At 43.2% G+C, this 16,591-nt stretch overlaps 1 protein-coding gene across 1 annotated transcript in view; it reads right to left on the bottom strand.

Annotated features, from left to right (window-relative positions):
* Positions 1-4,196, bottom strand: part of LOC147461269 (uncharacterized) — a 54,846-nt gene extending 50,650 nt beyond the window's left edge. Inside the window, exon 1 of the mRNA XM_086508858.1 lies at positions 3,826-4,196. Within this exon, the coding sequence (XP_086364984.1) occupies positions 3,826-4,068 (243 nt within the window). The 5' untranslated portion in view covers positions 4,069-4,196. The remainder of the gene's footprint in view (positions 1-3,825) is intronic.
* Positions 4,197-16,591: the final 12,395 nt, after the last annotated feature.

A 16,591-nucleotide genomic window follows, 5' to 3' on the forward strand; every position in this document is an offset into this window, starting at 1 on the left:
AGTGGTCTATTCTTTGATTGCACAAAGGTGTACAATGCGTATGCAATGGACTATGCAACTTGGTCTATGCCGATGACAACGACGATGACGATGATGACGATGGCTGAAATCTGAGATCTTCTAATCGCTGAATTTCGGGACTGTTTCGGTGGCTGAAAATGACTGTTTTGGCTGCGTTTTCTTGGCTGAAAAATGAGGTTTCTTAGGGTTGAAAACCGATGGTCTTTACGGGCTGAATCTGCTACACTTTAGGTGAATAATGTCGGTCTTAATTTGCTGCTGAAATCCAAAAACGCCAGGGGCTAAAATTGGTCCTTCTGTCGCCGGGGTTCTGCAAATGCAAAAACGCTAGGCTGATCTGCTGTGTCGTGACGACGCTGGGGCTGATCTGCTATGCACAAATCGCCAAGGCTGATCTGATGCAAAAACGCTAGGTCTTCTGTGGAGAAAACGCCAGAGTAGTCGCGGGGGTTGGTCTTGCTGAGAAGTTGCATGTTGAGCAAGGTGCTCCTGCTGCCTCTTCTGCCAGAAAGTGCTAACTTGGGTTTGCTTATATATTAACTTAGCAAAATTGCCCTACCTACTTTTGTAGGAAAGTCACTTAAAAATAACAAGTGAAAATCCCAATACATAGGAAAATATGCTAAATGCACTGGACAATTCCCCTAACTGATACGAATGGATTCTGATGGGAATTCCGATGATCATGCTGTGTGCAACCGGAGGATATGCATCTATGCTAAGTGACTGGGCATGCACGGTCTACGAATAGACTCACAAAAGTGCCAGATCACTGCTAATCTAGACTTGACTGAACTGACTGAACCCTGCTGTAGTGTAGCTTGTCCACGGACACATAGGGTTGGGATGTGTCACGTGACAGGCGAGGAAGTGCTGCGGGAAGGTGAGATCTGCGAGGTTTGGGGGTTCTACTGTGGAGCCTGACTGCTGAAAACTGAAAACGTTGATGCTTGTGGGGATTCCGTCGCGAAGATCTGCAAAAATGCTAAAGTGTCTTGCAGATGCAAAAACGCTAGGGCTGAAAATGGTCTTGCTGTGGAGAATCTGCCAACGCTGGGGAGTTTGCTGCTTCTTGCTGTCGCCAGGCTGTTGTCAAAGCAAAAACGCTCGCTAATCTGAGGTTTTGTCCAAAAACGCTAGCCCATCTGCCAGGGAGCAAAAACACTAGGGTTCTTGGGGTTCTGCTGAGAAGTTGCCTATTGAGCGAGTGCTCGTGCTGCCCCTTCTACCAGGAAGTGCTAGCGCTAGGTTTCTACTTATACAAACTTAGTAAATTTGCCCTACCTACTTTCCAACAAAAGTCACTTAAAAATAATAAGTGAAAAATGTCAAAAATAGGGAAAATAGGTCTATGCACTGTAAAAATGCTCCTGATGGAATCTGATGGGTTCTGATGTTCATGCTATGTGCAACCAGAGGATATGCATCTAATCTAAGTGTCTGGACATGCACGGTCTGCGAACAGACTCACAAAAGTGCCAGAACACTTCCTATTCTAGACTGACTTGACTGAACTGAACCCTGGTCATATGTCGGTGACGACAGCGATGATGACGATGCAACGACGACGCGCTGAAAACGCAGATGCTGAAATATGCGTTTTCCGGGCTGAATCTGTTAACCTTGCGGAATCTGACCGTGCGGCGACGAACTGCTGCGGGAAGGTGAGATCTGCGAGGTTCGTGGATTCTACTGCGGAATCTGACTGCTGAAAACTGAAAATGCTGATGCTTGTGGGGATTCCGTCGCGAAGATCTGCAAAAATGCTAAAATGTCTTACAGATGCAAAACCGCTAGGGCTGAAAATGGTCTTGCTGTGGAGAATCTGCTAACGCTGGGGAGTCTCCTGCTTCTTGCTGTCGCCAGGCCGTTGTCAAAGCAAAAACGCTGGCGGATCTGAGGTTTTGTCCAAAAACGCTAGCCCATTTGCCAGGGAGCAAAAAGGCTAGGGTTCTTGGGGGTTCTGCTGAGAAGTTGCCTGTTGAGCAAGTGCAGTCAGTGCTGCCACAGTTTCCTCCTAGCGGGATTCTCTGACTGAATCCATGTGTGTTGTGAGAAAAGGGATCGAATCCTTCGTAGGAGTGTAACAGACTTGAACACTCTAAGTCCAGAATCTCCCACAACACATGTGAGCAAACTGAAAAATTTGAACAAAACTGAGAGAGAAGTCACAGCACGGCATAGTTCCACGCCCCAAAGACTAGCGCCCCTTTCGATATTCCTTTATTATTAATGCTTCACAAAATACAATGTCCAAGGGTCCTCGTCTCAACGGTGCTCCCTAGCATATCTACCTGAAACTGAGACCTTGGTACTTTATTTATAGGCCCTTGGCCTTCCAAAAGCAGTACATATAAAAAGATTCAAGTCTAAAAGCATTCGGGTCCCAAAAGCTAGCGCTAGGGCTGCTAGAGCAATTCACGGAAATTCGTACAAGTGCCACGTTAGCAGCCCAAATCACAAAGGTCCGTACGGTCACCGCCACGTCAACAGCGCGATTCGTGGGTCCATACAGTTGCCACGTCATCAGCCCTTTCCACACCTTTAATTAAGAATTTAATCCCTTGGGCCTCATCAGACAGGGACCCCATAAGTTAGCACAACTTAAGAATTTGGATTTCCTTCCATTTTTGGCTTCTCGGATCGGTTTTGCCAATTGGTACAACTCCTTCTACATCTTTCAGTAGGAGTCTGACCCCTCTCTGTCCGGAGTCTGTCCTTAAGGCCATCCCACATCATCACTTTGTGACACATTGGTATCAAAGCTTTGAAGATTTGCCACTAATGCACTAATCCCCAAAAAGTTTTCTTTTTCTCTTGTGTTTGGTGTATACTCCTCCTGTTAAAGTTTTGGCATCTCAAGTGAACTGCCCAATGTGATCCCATTATTTAGTTTGGCTTTAGGTATTTATTTTACTTATTAGTCAAAGTCTTGGGTAGGGCAATTTACTGAGATTGCTATATAAGCAACCCCTTGTCTCCATTGTATACACACATTCAGTTATTCATTGCCAAGGTTGATTGGTTCAAGAGACTCTCTTTCTCATTCTCTCTCTCTAGTGCTCACTCCCCTTGGTCTCTACGCTTCCGCATCGTTGACTTTGACATGGTATCAGAGCGTTGTGTAACTCAGTGATCGAAGAAGTCCTTGGTGTGGAGGAGCAGCCCAGAGACGAAGAGATCTTGTCGTTGGTGTCCACTCTCTCTGTCGCAAGCGTTTTGAAACACTATCCTTCAGCGTTTTGAAAAGCTCCTGCGAGAGGAATGTCAATTGGCAACCAAAGCCGAGGCTCATAGACGAGAGCACGAGGCAGATGTCGAGGCTTGAAGGCAAGAAAGGGAAGCTATGCATAATCTCATCACCATCTTGGCGCTACAATCCGATACCTCATCTTCAGAGCCCGATTATGAAAAGCTTGCCAAGACCATCGCGGAGGCGACCAAAGCTACACGATCGGCCAATGAACCCATTCCAAAGAAGATTACGTTCAGTAAGTATGAAGGTAAGATGGATGCTATTATCATTTATTCTTGGTTGCATCAATTTACATCTTAGTTTGTCGTTGTTCAAAAGTCTGATAATAACAAAGTTCTCTTGGCTTCCATGCATCTCACGGGTGATGCTATCACCTAGAAGGATGAGTGGATGGAGAAGAAGGTAAATACAAACTCTTGCAATAAGTAAAGGCTCTTCCACAAACATATATGTGCACATTAACATTTCATCTCATTCCCAGATAGAAATATACAGCTGTGAATTGCTAAAGACAAAGAGAAGAATATAGTTCAAGATACAGACAATACCTGATGGAAATCGCCGGAACCAGACCCAGCGGAGCTGCCAGAAGTGTTGCTGATACGAACGGGGACATGATCGAGAATGCGGCGGAGCTTGGTCTCGAGTTCCTGGTCCTCCGGATTAGCAGGTGGCGGGGCATCGTCAGAGGGTGTCTCCACAACTGCCAGCCGGAGGTCGGAGTCATGCTGCAGAGCGACAATCTGAGTGTTCCCATCCGTATATGTCTGAGATGTCGTGTAGCGCGGCATGACTTTTCACAGACTCGACTCGTTAACTTCGCCGCTGTGAATCCACCATCGCACTCTGTTCGCACCGACCAATTCGGCCACAATCGTGCGCACGTCCGACAGCAGTTTCCGTCCAGAGTTGCTTTTCAACGGAAGAGGGAAAGAAACTAAGGGCGGGTTCAGAGAGAGGGCATCTTGAGCCGTTAAATTTCTACGTTCAGTTCACAATGGATATATGGTCATAAATTCCCCAAATGCCCTTCAAATTTTTCAAAATTTCCAAAATACCCCTGGTTGTGAGAGTAAATTTTTCGAAAAATAATTTTTTTTGTAGGTCTTCACAAGAAGAGTGATTGTCTATCGTACAAGATGCTAAAACTACAATTTGAGTTGGTTACGTAGGCTTTGGAGATGAATTGCTTCATTATCTTTAGACATAATTGCCTTTTTTGCGATGGTAACCGGTGACAAATTACATGTTGAGCACTCAAAAACGGATCTCAATTGTCAAAAACGAATGAAGATTAGAAAATCTTGAACAATCCAACCAAAATAGATACAAGGGTATTTTGGAAATTTCCTCAAATTAGAGGGATATTTTGGTAATTTTTCCATTTTTTATCTAACATGTGAAAAAATTACTAAGCAAATTGTCTTTGGCCTTGTGGCTAGCTGGGGTTAGAGATTCGAGGCTTCTCCACATCTGACTTTGAAAAGTAGCGCCCAGTGTTTGTTAGGTAAAGACGGTGTGCCTCACCGTGCTTTACCCGTATCTATCAGTCAGTGTCCGACCGCCCACATTTATCTCCTTATTCTTTATACATACAAAGAATAAGGAGCTCTCACTTATTCTCACAAGGTGCTCATACAGTGAGATTTGGGAGCTCCACCCACATTCTGTGTATATTCTCTCTCTCTCTCTCTCTCTCTCTCTCTCTCTCTCTCTCTCTCTCTCTCTCTCTCTCTCTCCCCGCACACTCACCGCATTTGCGTACTCACAATTGGTATCAGAGCTTTGGCGACGCGCGTGCGACGATTTCCCGACGAGACGGAAGCGACAGAGCCCGTCTATGGCGGTTTGAGCTCGGTGGTAGTGCATACGGCTCGACGGTGTCGGATCTTGGCTTAGACATGTATATTCAGCTTGTGTAGAGCTTGTGTAGCAAGCCATTGCTGAATTTTGCAGAAAAAGAGTAGGAACAAAAAGTGTTGCAGCTCGTTTTCGTTGTTTTTGACTCCCAAAATAGTCCGTCGCACGGAGTCGAATGAATATGATCCAGGAGTCTAAGTTGGGGTTTTGGCACATTCCAGACGCGTTGGTGATGTCCATTTTCTGAAATTCTGCTCCGAATTGCAACAGTAGTAAGTTTATGCTGCATTTTTTGGCCGAAAACTGAGGTTTTTGGCATATCTCTCACACCCAGACTCGGATACATGTGATCCAAGAGTCTACCCTAAGATTTTGGCACGTTCCAAACACGTTGGTCATATCAAAATTTTGAAATTTTGAGCGTTGAATTTTTTGCAGCAGCCTGTCAACAATCTCGACATATCGAGGTTTTACGGTACATAGCCTACAGCGTTGAGAGTGATGCGGTTTGCATCTTTGGCTATGTATGGCACACTGTGGTGCTATTTGAGAGAGAATTCACCTTGTTTTTGCGTATGCAAGTGATACTTTGGGATGTGACTTTCGGATCGTTACACATCCGGATGCGGTTTCATGTGCATTGTTTGATTGTGTGGAGCATTTCAGAGAGCTTTTTTAGCTCGGTTCTGTGCAGTTTCATGCTATGTATGCATTATGCAGATACAGTTTGAGCTAGCCATAGCTCGCAGGTAGCAGGTTTATAGGTTTGCAGTGTTTTTGGACAGGTACATGTACATAGAGCTACTCGGTCAGGAGTGGGCTAGTTTATAAGGCTTTTGGCATTACATGTAAACCATTTGTGGATTTTGCTACTGAGACAGTGTCTATTGTCATGTGTATTTGGTGAGATTTTTTGAGTTTTTGCTCAATTTTCAAGGGAAACTCTGTTGAAATTTTTCCAAGATTTCTTGCCATGGTGTATGCGTATTCACAATTTGCTCTCTGATGGTTTAGTGGTTGAGTTTACTCCCACTCTGGCAGTTATCTACAGTTTTTTGGTTTGCAGTTTGCGTTGAGCTTTGACTCATTTTGCAAAGGAAATTCTGTTTGTTTTTCCCCATCTTCTCGCCATAAAAGTTTGCAGTGTTATGCCATCTTGTACAGTGGTCGATATATTCTCACTTTGACAGTGATCGAGTGTTTACTCTCACTTTTGACAGGTTTTGTCAGTTTGGACACAGTTTGGTGTTCTTGTATCCACTCTCGCAGGAGTGAGGAGTTGTGTATGCTACAGTTTTCTGACACATTGTTCATTCATTGACATATTTTGAGAACAAATTTTCACTCACATATGTATGTCATTTGTGGCACCGTTGAGTGATACTCCGGCTAGAGCGGTTTGTCTCTGTGTATGACTTTGTGAGGTGATTCCGAACGAGTACATTCTCAGATTGGCATTTGGGCATTTGTTGTTGTCTCCATTGCGATTTACTGTTGAGTTTTTTGCCCTAGTTACAAGGGAGACTCTACCAAAATTCTGCATGTATGCCTATTGCAGAGGCTAGTGAGCTTGACCGTTCGCTCACCTTCTTTGCTTGAGACAGTGGTTTGCTCTCGGGTGGGAGAGTCCTGTGATCTCGAGAATTGTTTGCCATAGTTTTGGCATGGATATGGAGATGCTTCAAGTTACAGGTGGTTCTCGCCACAATGGGTATATTACGCACCGTTGCTTCAAGCGTATGAGGCAGCAGAAGAGGCAGATGCATGGTGCTACTATGAGGACAGATGCTAGAGAGTATGCATGTGACAGACATGTCACTTTTGAGTCTAGCTTGCCTTCAGACTACTTTGTGTCTTGAGATAGCACATTGTCTACGCATTTTCTACTAGACGAGCATGTAGTTTTTCACATGACGCCACGTCTTGATTTGTTTTGCTCTTTCTCTAGTGGGAGACCTGGTTGTGTGCAGTTTGTTGATGGTTCAACATATGACATAGAGGGTGCTAGAGATGTATGCATGTCTTTACCTAGCGGTGCATTGCTTACGCTACGAGATGTACATTATGTACCAGGACTCAGCCAGAGTCTCATTTTAGTGCGTCAGTTGTGCAGAGTAGTGAATATTGTGTACTGCTTTGAGAGCGGTCATTTCAGATGCATAGGGGATCACGGGTGATAGCTAGAGGTGCTAGGAGTGGACTGGTATACCCTTTGCATATTTTTGACACACGAGGCGGTGTAGTCTCTGTGTATTTGCAGCCATGTTTGGAGCGAGAGACGAGGCATGTCTCTTGCAAATGTGTTGCATGGAGAGCAGGTTGTGCATTTGTCTTGTAGTGACATTCACGTAGACAGTGGTATCTTTGAGGATGCACAGCTTGGCCAGTCATCATTTGAGATGCCATCAGTTGAGCCAGAGACCAGAGACCAATGCATTGTTCTATGATGCGTCTGATACGTTTGAGGGCGACAGTGTCCTTCAGACAGCTGTATGTGATTTCAATGGTGCTGGTTTTTTGGTTTTGCAGTCATTCTCAGCAGATATGCCTTTGCCAGACGAAGCTGACATGGTGATGCATAGTCAGGTGGTTCCTGATCAGGATGCATAGGCACTAAGGTTGCTGACAGGTATAGGTTGGCACACATAGTGCATGTTTCATCGGCGTTCGGGTCTCTCATGTCTGACTTTTGGTCTTGAGACTTGATCTTGCTTATGCGGTTGGTGCATTTGCAGTGGGAGTTGTCAGTTGTGCGATGATTGACACTGGCATTGTGCATTGTGGGGCCATGCAGGTCGTCACTCGATACCTGCATCAGGAGTGTCATCGTAGCTCTAGCCCTAGTGATATGCATATTGCATCTACACTAGAGCAGTTACAGAGTGAGTCAGTGGGCATAGGTTGAGAGCCGTCTTCTCTCACCTCTTGTATATACTAGTTGTAGGCTAGTCTTCTCACCACTTATCGGCACACCACCTTTAGTGGGAGAATGTTAGGTAAAGACGGTGTGCCTCACCGTGCTTTTCCTATGTCTATCGGCCAGTGTCCGGCCGCCCACATCTATCTCTTTATTCTTTATACATACAAAGAATAAGGAGCTCTCACTTATTCTCACATGGTGCTCATACAGTGAGATTTGGGAGCTCCACCCACATCCTGTGTACTCTCTCTTTCTCTCTCTCCTTCTCACTCTCCGCACACCCATCGCATTTGCGCACTCACAGTGTTTTGTTCTGGGGGTATGATGCCACCCACGGCTTGGTAGGGCCAGACACAATACTTTTGCACTCTACTCCAACCAGGTCACGCCACAATAGATGCACCAACCTGCTCGAACGTCTCCATTTAGAAGTTTGAATGCCCTTTAAGGTCATAGTACACATGGGATAAATAGTAGCACCATGAAGGAATAACTAGAGTGCTCCATTAGCTGCTTTTGAGATATAGAGGAGAGTGTGTGTACCGATGGATGAGGACATTCGACACCAAATTCTTTATGACGTAGTCTAGGTGTAGGGCACCCAGGCAAAAAAAAACTTATGCCCTTGTAAGATGACAATTTTACTGTGACCAAATTTACATGGCTATGTTCAAGACTATGTCTTGCATTGCTACATATGTCAAGTAAATAAAGTAGAGCGCTTGAAGGTAGGAAACCTCTTGCATCCATTGGAGATTTCTCATGGTAAATGGAAAAGTATCTCTATGGATTTTAGTGTGGGTTTACCAACCACTGTATGAGATCATGACTCAATATTGGTGATCGTAGATCGGTTGACTAAACTTTGCAAGTCTATTCCAACCAAATCCACATTTGAAACTCTAGAGTTAGCTAAGTTATTTGTGGACAATTTGTACAAGTTTTATGGGTTGCCAAGTAGCATTGTGAGTTTAATAGTCGTCATTTTTGGAGGGCTATGTTTAAACGATTGGGTACACAACTCAACATCAATATTGTAGATCATTCTAAAACAGATGGTCAGATAGAACGAGTTAACCAAGTGCTAGAGGATATGCTACAAGCATACGTTAGCAAGAAGCAATTGAATTGGGAAGATTGTCTTCCTATTCTCGATTTTGGTTACAATAATGCTAAGTATGTGACAACTACATTTAGTCATTTCATGCTTCAACCTAGGTGACCAGTTACGGTAGGGTTGGCGACTGAAAAGCTTACAATAATGCTAAGTATGTGACAACTGCATTTAGTCATTTCATGCTTCAACCTAGGTGACAGTGGGGTTGGCGACTGAAAAGCTTCAATAGGTCAAGGATTTCCTACAAGACCATATAGAAATGTTGAAACTGGCTCATCAAAATGTTCGACAAGCACAGGATCATTATAAAAAGTATACAGATGAGAAACTTCGGCAAGTCACCTTCATAGAAGGGGAAGAAGTATTTTGTTCGTCCCAAGTATTTTTGTGTGTGTCAGAGCATTCAAAAAGTCTAAAGATCCGGCCAACACCAAAATTATCTCTGAGGTATTGTGAGCCTTTTAAGATATGCAAGCAAGTTGGTGCTATGGCCTACAAACTCTCATTACCTATGCACTTTCGCATTCATTCAGTATTTCATGTAAGTCGTTTATGTAAACGCTTGCATAAGAACGACAATGTTATTGATCAATAGATTCCGGTTGATTTCATTGAACCTTCAACTCATCTGCATAAACTTGAGTGCATTCTCAATTATCATGATTTACATACTCGTCATCATGTGCGTCGACAAGCATGGTTTGAGAGGCATTTCAAACCCATTTTGATTCCAACAAATTATGTTAGATTTGCTAAATGATTCCCTCATCATAATGGATAGTTCTTAAGCTTTTGACACCTTTATGCCCATTTCCTACTCCTCAAAGGCTTCTTGAACATTTAAAAATGTGGTTCCAAGGTCATACTTAATCCTTTTGTTCTGAAAAAAGTCAGTCATAACCCCTAGAAAAATTCTTAGTAGCTTGTGAATGATATAAGGCTCTTTTAATACTTTATCCATACGCTCACTATTATCACTTAGTACATATATCATTTTAGGTCAGATACAGACATGTTATCTCTCTAAGCTAGAGAGACAAAATTAATTATCTAGCCTTAGATTTTCAGGTTGATCACCCTAAAACATCATTAAGTAATCAGACCACTATTTACTACTTCTAAAGTAGTTCTAATTGACTCAAAGTTTAAATTTACAGACATGATCCTACCCTTTCATCATGGTCATCCTCAACAATGAACCTACGACGGGACAAAGTACAGTTGCAGTGGATCCACTCATTGCATTGAAGACCATTCCAAAGTAGGTACTTAGGCTACTTGGTGCTTGAAGAACATGTTTGGTGCAAGCATGTTATTATAACAAATAGCCATACTCAGTGAGCTTTGGTGAGCGTCAGTACATACCTGCTCACTTTCTCAAATTTTAGCAAGTTTTGGTGACATCTGCTCAAATTTTCCATTCGGCCTCATTTTGGCCTCCGTTTCCACTACAAACAGTACTACACAAGCAATTTTGTCATTTTGTGCAATTTTTTTGTTAGTGTCGTTTTTTGCATAATAGGTCCCTTATAGTCTTGTATGGGTTGTGCTATATAGCACGTGTTGGTCTCGCTTGGTTTCTCCTCTTTTTGGGCAGTTTTTGCATCGGGTGCGGGCATTCACCATGGCTGACAACAACACAGATGCGTTCAAGGTGTTTGTTGTTGATGATAAATTGGATGGAGTTAATTACCCAATTAGGCTTACATGATGCAACACATTCCTGTGTCAAAAGGCGTTTGGGATGTTGTGCAAGGCATCGATGTACGTCCTCGTTCTGAGAATGTAGGCGATGTTGAGGATGTTGTAGGCTAGGATGTTGTGCAGGGCATTGATGTACGTACCCAAGATTTATAAAAAAAAACCTTTTGTTTGTATCTGCACTTGCTAGACTTGGTCTTGCTGTCAAATTTGTGGATGACAGATGTACAGTTCATGATCTCAGCTTTGGTGATGAAATTGTTGTTGTTAACCCTCCTATCACCTTCGATGGACGCCTTATTATTTATTTGATTGAGTCATATACCAGGCTTGTCGGTCCAATAGGTGTGTAGGTGATCGCCGATGAGAGGCGCACCACTTATCTTATTTTTACAGTAGTTTTGCAACGATCGACCACTGTGGGCGCCCATGTGTGAATGGGTCAAAACTCTTAGAAAAGGTCCATTTGACCTAAGAATCCTCATTTTGGGAATCGTAAGCTAAGAAGTGCTCTTACTCCATCTCTGTCCCCTTCTCCTTCATGTACTCATGTGTGTGTGTGTGTGCGCGTGTGCTTGAGAGAGAGAGAGAGAGAGAGAGAGAGACAGAGAGAGAGAGAGAGAGAGAGAGAGAGAGAGAGAGAGAGAGAGAGAGAGAGAGAGAGAGCATTGCAACGGCATTGGCAGCGGTGAGGTGGTTGAGCGCGGCATCATTGGCGCGTCGGCTCCTTCTTCTTTGCAGCATAGGAACCTTCACGACGAAAGCATTGAACAGTGAGTGACACACCATTGTTTCTTTGAGCTTGCTAGATTGTCTAATTGTGTGCTTGCAGCGTTTCAAGGCTCGCACATAGTGCACAGGCAAGTTCCCAGCCTTTGACACGTGCGACAAAGTGCACATTTTTGGCGCCGTTTCCGGGGACTACCTTGTACTAAGCTTGAGGAGCACTCAATGCTACCTCATGAAGTCATTCACTTTTGTCATTTTTGGTTGTCTGAGTTTGACTGAGAGGTTGACTGTTCTATCAGTGTGCAGTGTGCTATGTTAGGCAGTGTGTGAGTAGAGATAATTAGTGTTAATTAGCTCTATTAGTTGTAGGTAGCTTAGACAGAGGGCTGTCAGGTGTGCAGCTATGTGCGCGCGCGAGCTCGACGTCTGCGCGCAACATTATCCACATAAAAAAGTTAAAAAACATTGAAAATTACCAGTTCCAGTATATCAATACCAGTAAACCAGCTCCAAAAAAAAAACCTTTAAAATTACCAGTACCAATACTACCAGTATCAGTACTACCAATACCAATATACCAGTACCAATATAGTAGTATAGCAAGACCAGTACTAGTACCAGTACTACTAGTATAGCAAGACCAATACAATAGTACAGTACGAGACCAGTATCAGTACTACCAGTACCAATATACCAGTATACCAATATAATAGTATAGATGTACTAGTACCAATACTACTAGTGAAAATGTAAGACCAATACCAGTAAAACATGACTAGTGCCAATAGTATCAGTACGAGACCAATACTAGTACGAGACCAGTACTAGTACTAGTACAACACTGAAAATCTGAGACCAGTACTAGTATCAGTACCAAGAAAAGCTACCAGTACCAGTACAGTACATTACATTAGAAAATTTGAGACAAAAAATAGGGTAAATTTGGGTTGCAAACGCCCAAAAAACTAGGTGAGTGGCCTTCACGGGCACTCACCAACACTTCTAGAGTGTTGAGGCTCTTCCTTTGACTACGACGTCATGGAAGGTTACTCGATGCCTAATCCCAATAGTTCAAGCCAAGACATGATTCCATGGGCCCATGGTCCGGGCCGAACGTGCTTAGACGCTTGAAGGAGACTTTTAGTAGAGCCAGTCACTCCGAACATGGAGCTAGTGATGTAAATGAAAGGGGTGGGGAAGTAAATTTACCATTCATGACCAATGTAGACCCCATGATCTTGGAGAGTGTGCATGTGAATACTCCATTCATTGCACCACCTAACTCTTCAAAGCTATTCCCCTCCAAGGTTATATTACCTGATGGTAGTAGCCTTGGCAAAGAGCAAGAGGTTGAGAGAGATATCCTTGCAACGAGGGAAAAGGAGAGAACTTAGGCAAGGCAGAGCAACGAAGAGAGCTTAAGGAAAATCCCCCTATGTCAACATCCATGCTAGTCGAGCAATCGAGTGCTCTTGAATTGGCGACCATTAAGGGTCAACCCATAGAGAGCCACATTGCATCTAGTTCAAAGGACACCCCTAGCACCTCAATCCTAGATGGAGCGTTTTTAAATGAGAACTGGGAGTATGAACTACACATGAAAACTCTAACCTACCTATACACAAGTCGCACCTATCACCTGGATTGGTTAGATGTCCTACAATCCACAACGGGTGCTACTAGCATAGAGGATCAACAACAAAGAGTTTGTAATACCATCCATAGGGTTATTGAGCTGGAGAGGCAGAACAAGGGGATCCACATGCCTTCAACGGGTCTCATGAGATTCTTGGATACAGGGAAGGCTAGGCAACCAACTTTATCGCAAATGGAGACTCCCTCGATAAGCTCGATGGATCCTCCATATGTTGTTTTGCCAAGGGTCTTAGTACAATCTGAGCATACAAGTAATAGCTTTACCTTTCTAATTTTACCTCATCTTTCTCTTGATGACACCACGGCTACCCTGCCTACCCCTGTGATAGGCATGACAAAAAACATGCCATGGACCTCATTTGTTAGTAAAGCACCACTACATGGTAGCTTAATGCATGAAAGAGTACCTATAAGTGTGTATCAATCATATGCACCTATAGGTCATCATATTCATATAGCTCCTAACCCTCCCATTGTTTCAACAACTTATGCTCCACAACAACAACACCCAAGCTCTTATTTCAATGGGACCATACCAGTTAGCATTAGCATGTCATATCCCACGTCTGCTATGCCTAGGTCCGCACATATGAACTTTGGGACACCACATGGCACAACACTGTACCCAACTTGGAAATCAAGGGCTGCATATATGCCAAGCCCAATGCCAATTCCTATTCCACATGCAGTTATGAGAGCACCTGTCCCCACTATACCTGCTCACTTGGGTGACTTGACAACTTTTGCTCAAGCTATTGGTTGATCCATTGCTGAAAATATGTGTAACACGCCTGATAGAGAGCCTAGAAGTAAGGTAGTACAAATAGCCAAGACCACAAAAATTTAGTGGAGATGGGGATGTGACAAAGCATATCAAAGTATATTGAACAAATATGCAATTCCCTAGGAGAACACAATGACTTGCATAAGAGTAATGCTTTAAGCATGACCTTAAGTGGAAAGGCTGGGGATTTAGTATAGAACGTAAGAAAAAATGATTTACCCTACTCTTAGGAGACTGTTTTTGAAAGAGTACATACAAGAGGGAGTACTTTGGGGGGTAGCATCTCAGCTCCAGAAAGCCTAACAAGAGGAGGGAGAGTCCATGAGAGAATTTATTAGTTGTTTGAAGCATTTGAATTCTCGTTGTAATCCAAATGAGCACTTCAATAATAACCAATTGCTCGATAGATTCATTAGGGAACTACGACATGAGGAAATCTACAATGGCCTAGTCATTAGAGGTATCACCACTTGGGAAGCAGTCACTACCAATACGATCCAATTGGAGGACAATTTAATGATTCAAGGAGAAAGAGTGTCTGTTGAGCCTAAATCTACTAGCTCGCAAGCATCGGGGCATGAGCCAATGACCATAAACCCTATTGCTAAAGAGCCAAAGATATCTGAGATGACTTTAGCAGATCTCACATTCAAGAGAGTCTTAGAGACAATGCTGCTCCACAATCATATGTATTCAAGAAGGGAGCAACAATGGTGCTCAGTTTGCTATGGTCAACATAGTACCTGTGAATGCCCTACTTTTAGAGTAAAATTTAGTGGTAATTGCAATGCCTGTGGAAGACATGGTCTCCAAGCCAAGGATTGCATAGTATTTAAATGCACGATGGCCAATAGACCAACCTTAGCATGGACGGACACACCTCGAGTGCCTGCATTGATGCCGGACCCACCTCTTGAACAAACGTCACAATACATGGTCCCTATGGCCCAAAATGTTGTTCAAAAAACACACTTACCACCTCTAGTGCTAGGACCGCAACCACCACATCTAAGAATCACTTCTATGAATCAAGTGGGTTGTGAGTCATCTATTAATTGTTTGGAAGGCTCTATGAGGAAGATATAGACCCTAATATTGCCTATGGAATTGATGCACTTGAAGAAAGTCCACAATACTACATGGAGGACTATTGGGGATAAGTCAAACCTGTCTATCAAGTAGCTGCTCTTACAGCAAGAGGACAAAATATCAATTACACTGCCAAGAGACCACCTCTTCAATGCTATGAGTGTGGAGGTCCACATCATGTAGGCGTATGTCCTATTAGATTACAAAATAATGCCACACTAATGCAAATCAATCAAGCGAGCACATCCACAATGCCGATACTCATCTGTAATTGATGTGGCATAGATCATTTGATTGCCCAATGTCCAAATAATCCAAGTGCACCAAAGATAATGCCATTGAATTTAATTGAGGTTACTGATGAGGAGCCAACACAAAGTACGCTTGTGGTACTAGTAAATGTACTCACACGATTGATGCTCCAAAACCAAAATTATATTCTTGAAGAAAGAGATACAACATCAATTACCCAATCTCAAAAGAAGAAGAAAACACGAAGGAAGAGATCACAAAAAGAAGTGAAGTCAGACTCCACTTCAAAGACCAACATAGGGGACTAGTGACGACCCCGTATATATGAACGACACCAAAGAGGATTCTAATTCAGGTGAAACCATGGAGACTAAAACGACCACTAAGAAGGAAACAAACAAAAAAGGTCGTCATGAGCCACAATGACCAAGACCCAAGAAGAAGATAGGAACTTACACAAACCCTACAAAGGAGATCGACAGAGTCAAGAAATTAAGGAGTTTGGTAGAGGAGACCCAAAGGGATCTAGAGCCATCACCTAGGCAGATCTAGATTACCGACACAGTGTTCCCTACGTAAAAGTAACCTCACAAAGTCCATAGACCACTAGCCATACCTAGTGTTATCCAAGAATAAAGTGACTTTAAGTCATGGAAAAGTAGGCGTACTCCCTTCTTGTTGGAGAGAATGTTTATAGAGGGACTACCTGACCCTATCAAAGAAATGGAGAGATCATGTTCCCCATGTCAAGGGACTGAAGCCCAAAAGGTGCCGTTAAATATTGCCAAATTGATGGATTTCATGGCTTCAGAAGTTAGAATCACCATCATGATTAAACTATATGGAGACCTCGAGATATTCTTAGCTCTTCAAGCTTTACGTAATGCAGAATTGAAAGTCGGGCTACCACAATTTACCCAGATGGATGGAGCTAGGAAGATGCCAATAGAGGAGGAACACTTAGATCCACAACCCAACCTAGATAAGAACTTTGTTGTTGGAATACTTGTAAACAAGATGGGACAATACTCTGAAGGTGATGAATCCAATGCGACCATACCAATCACTATGAAGGGATTAACTGTGAAGGGAATCCTTGATGGTGGCACTAGGGTTAGCATTGTGACTAAAAATTGCTGGGAGACTATGGAAAGACCTCACTTTGGGACTACAAACATAGTGGTAAAGTTGGCCAATGGGACTGCT

This window comes from Adiantum capillus-veneris, chromosome 3 (genome assembly GCF_014529385.1).
Source record: "Adiantum capillus-veneris isolate H3 chromosome 3, ASM1452938v2, whole genome shotgun sequence".
NCBI lineage: Eukaryota > Viridiplantae > Streptophyta > Polypodiopsida > Polypodiales > Pteridaceae > Adiantum > Adiantum capillus-veneris.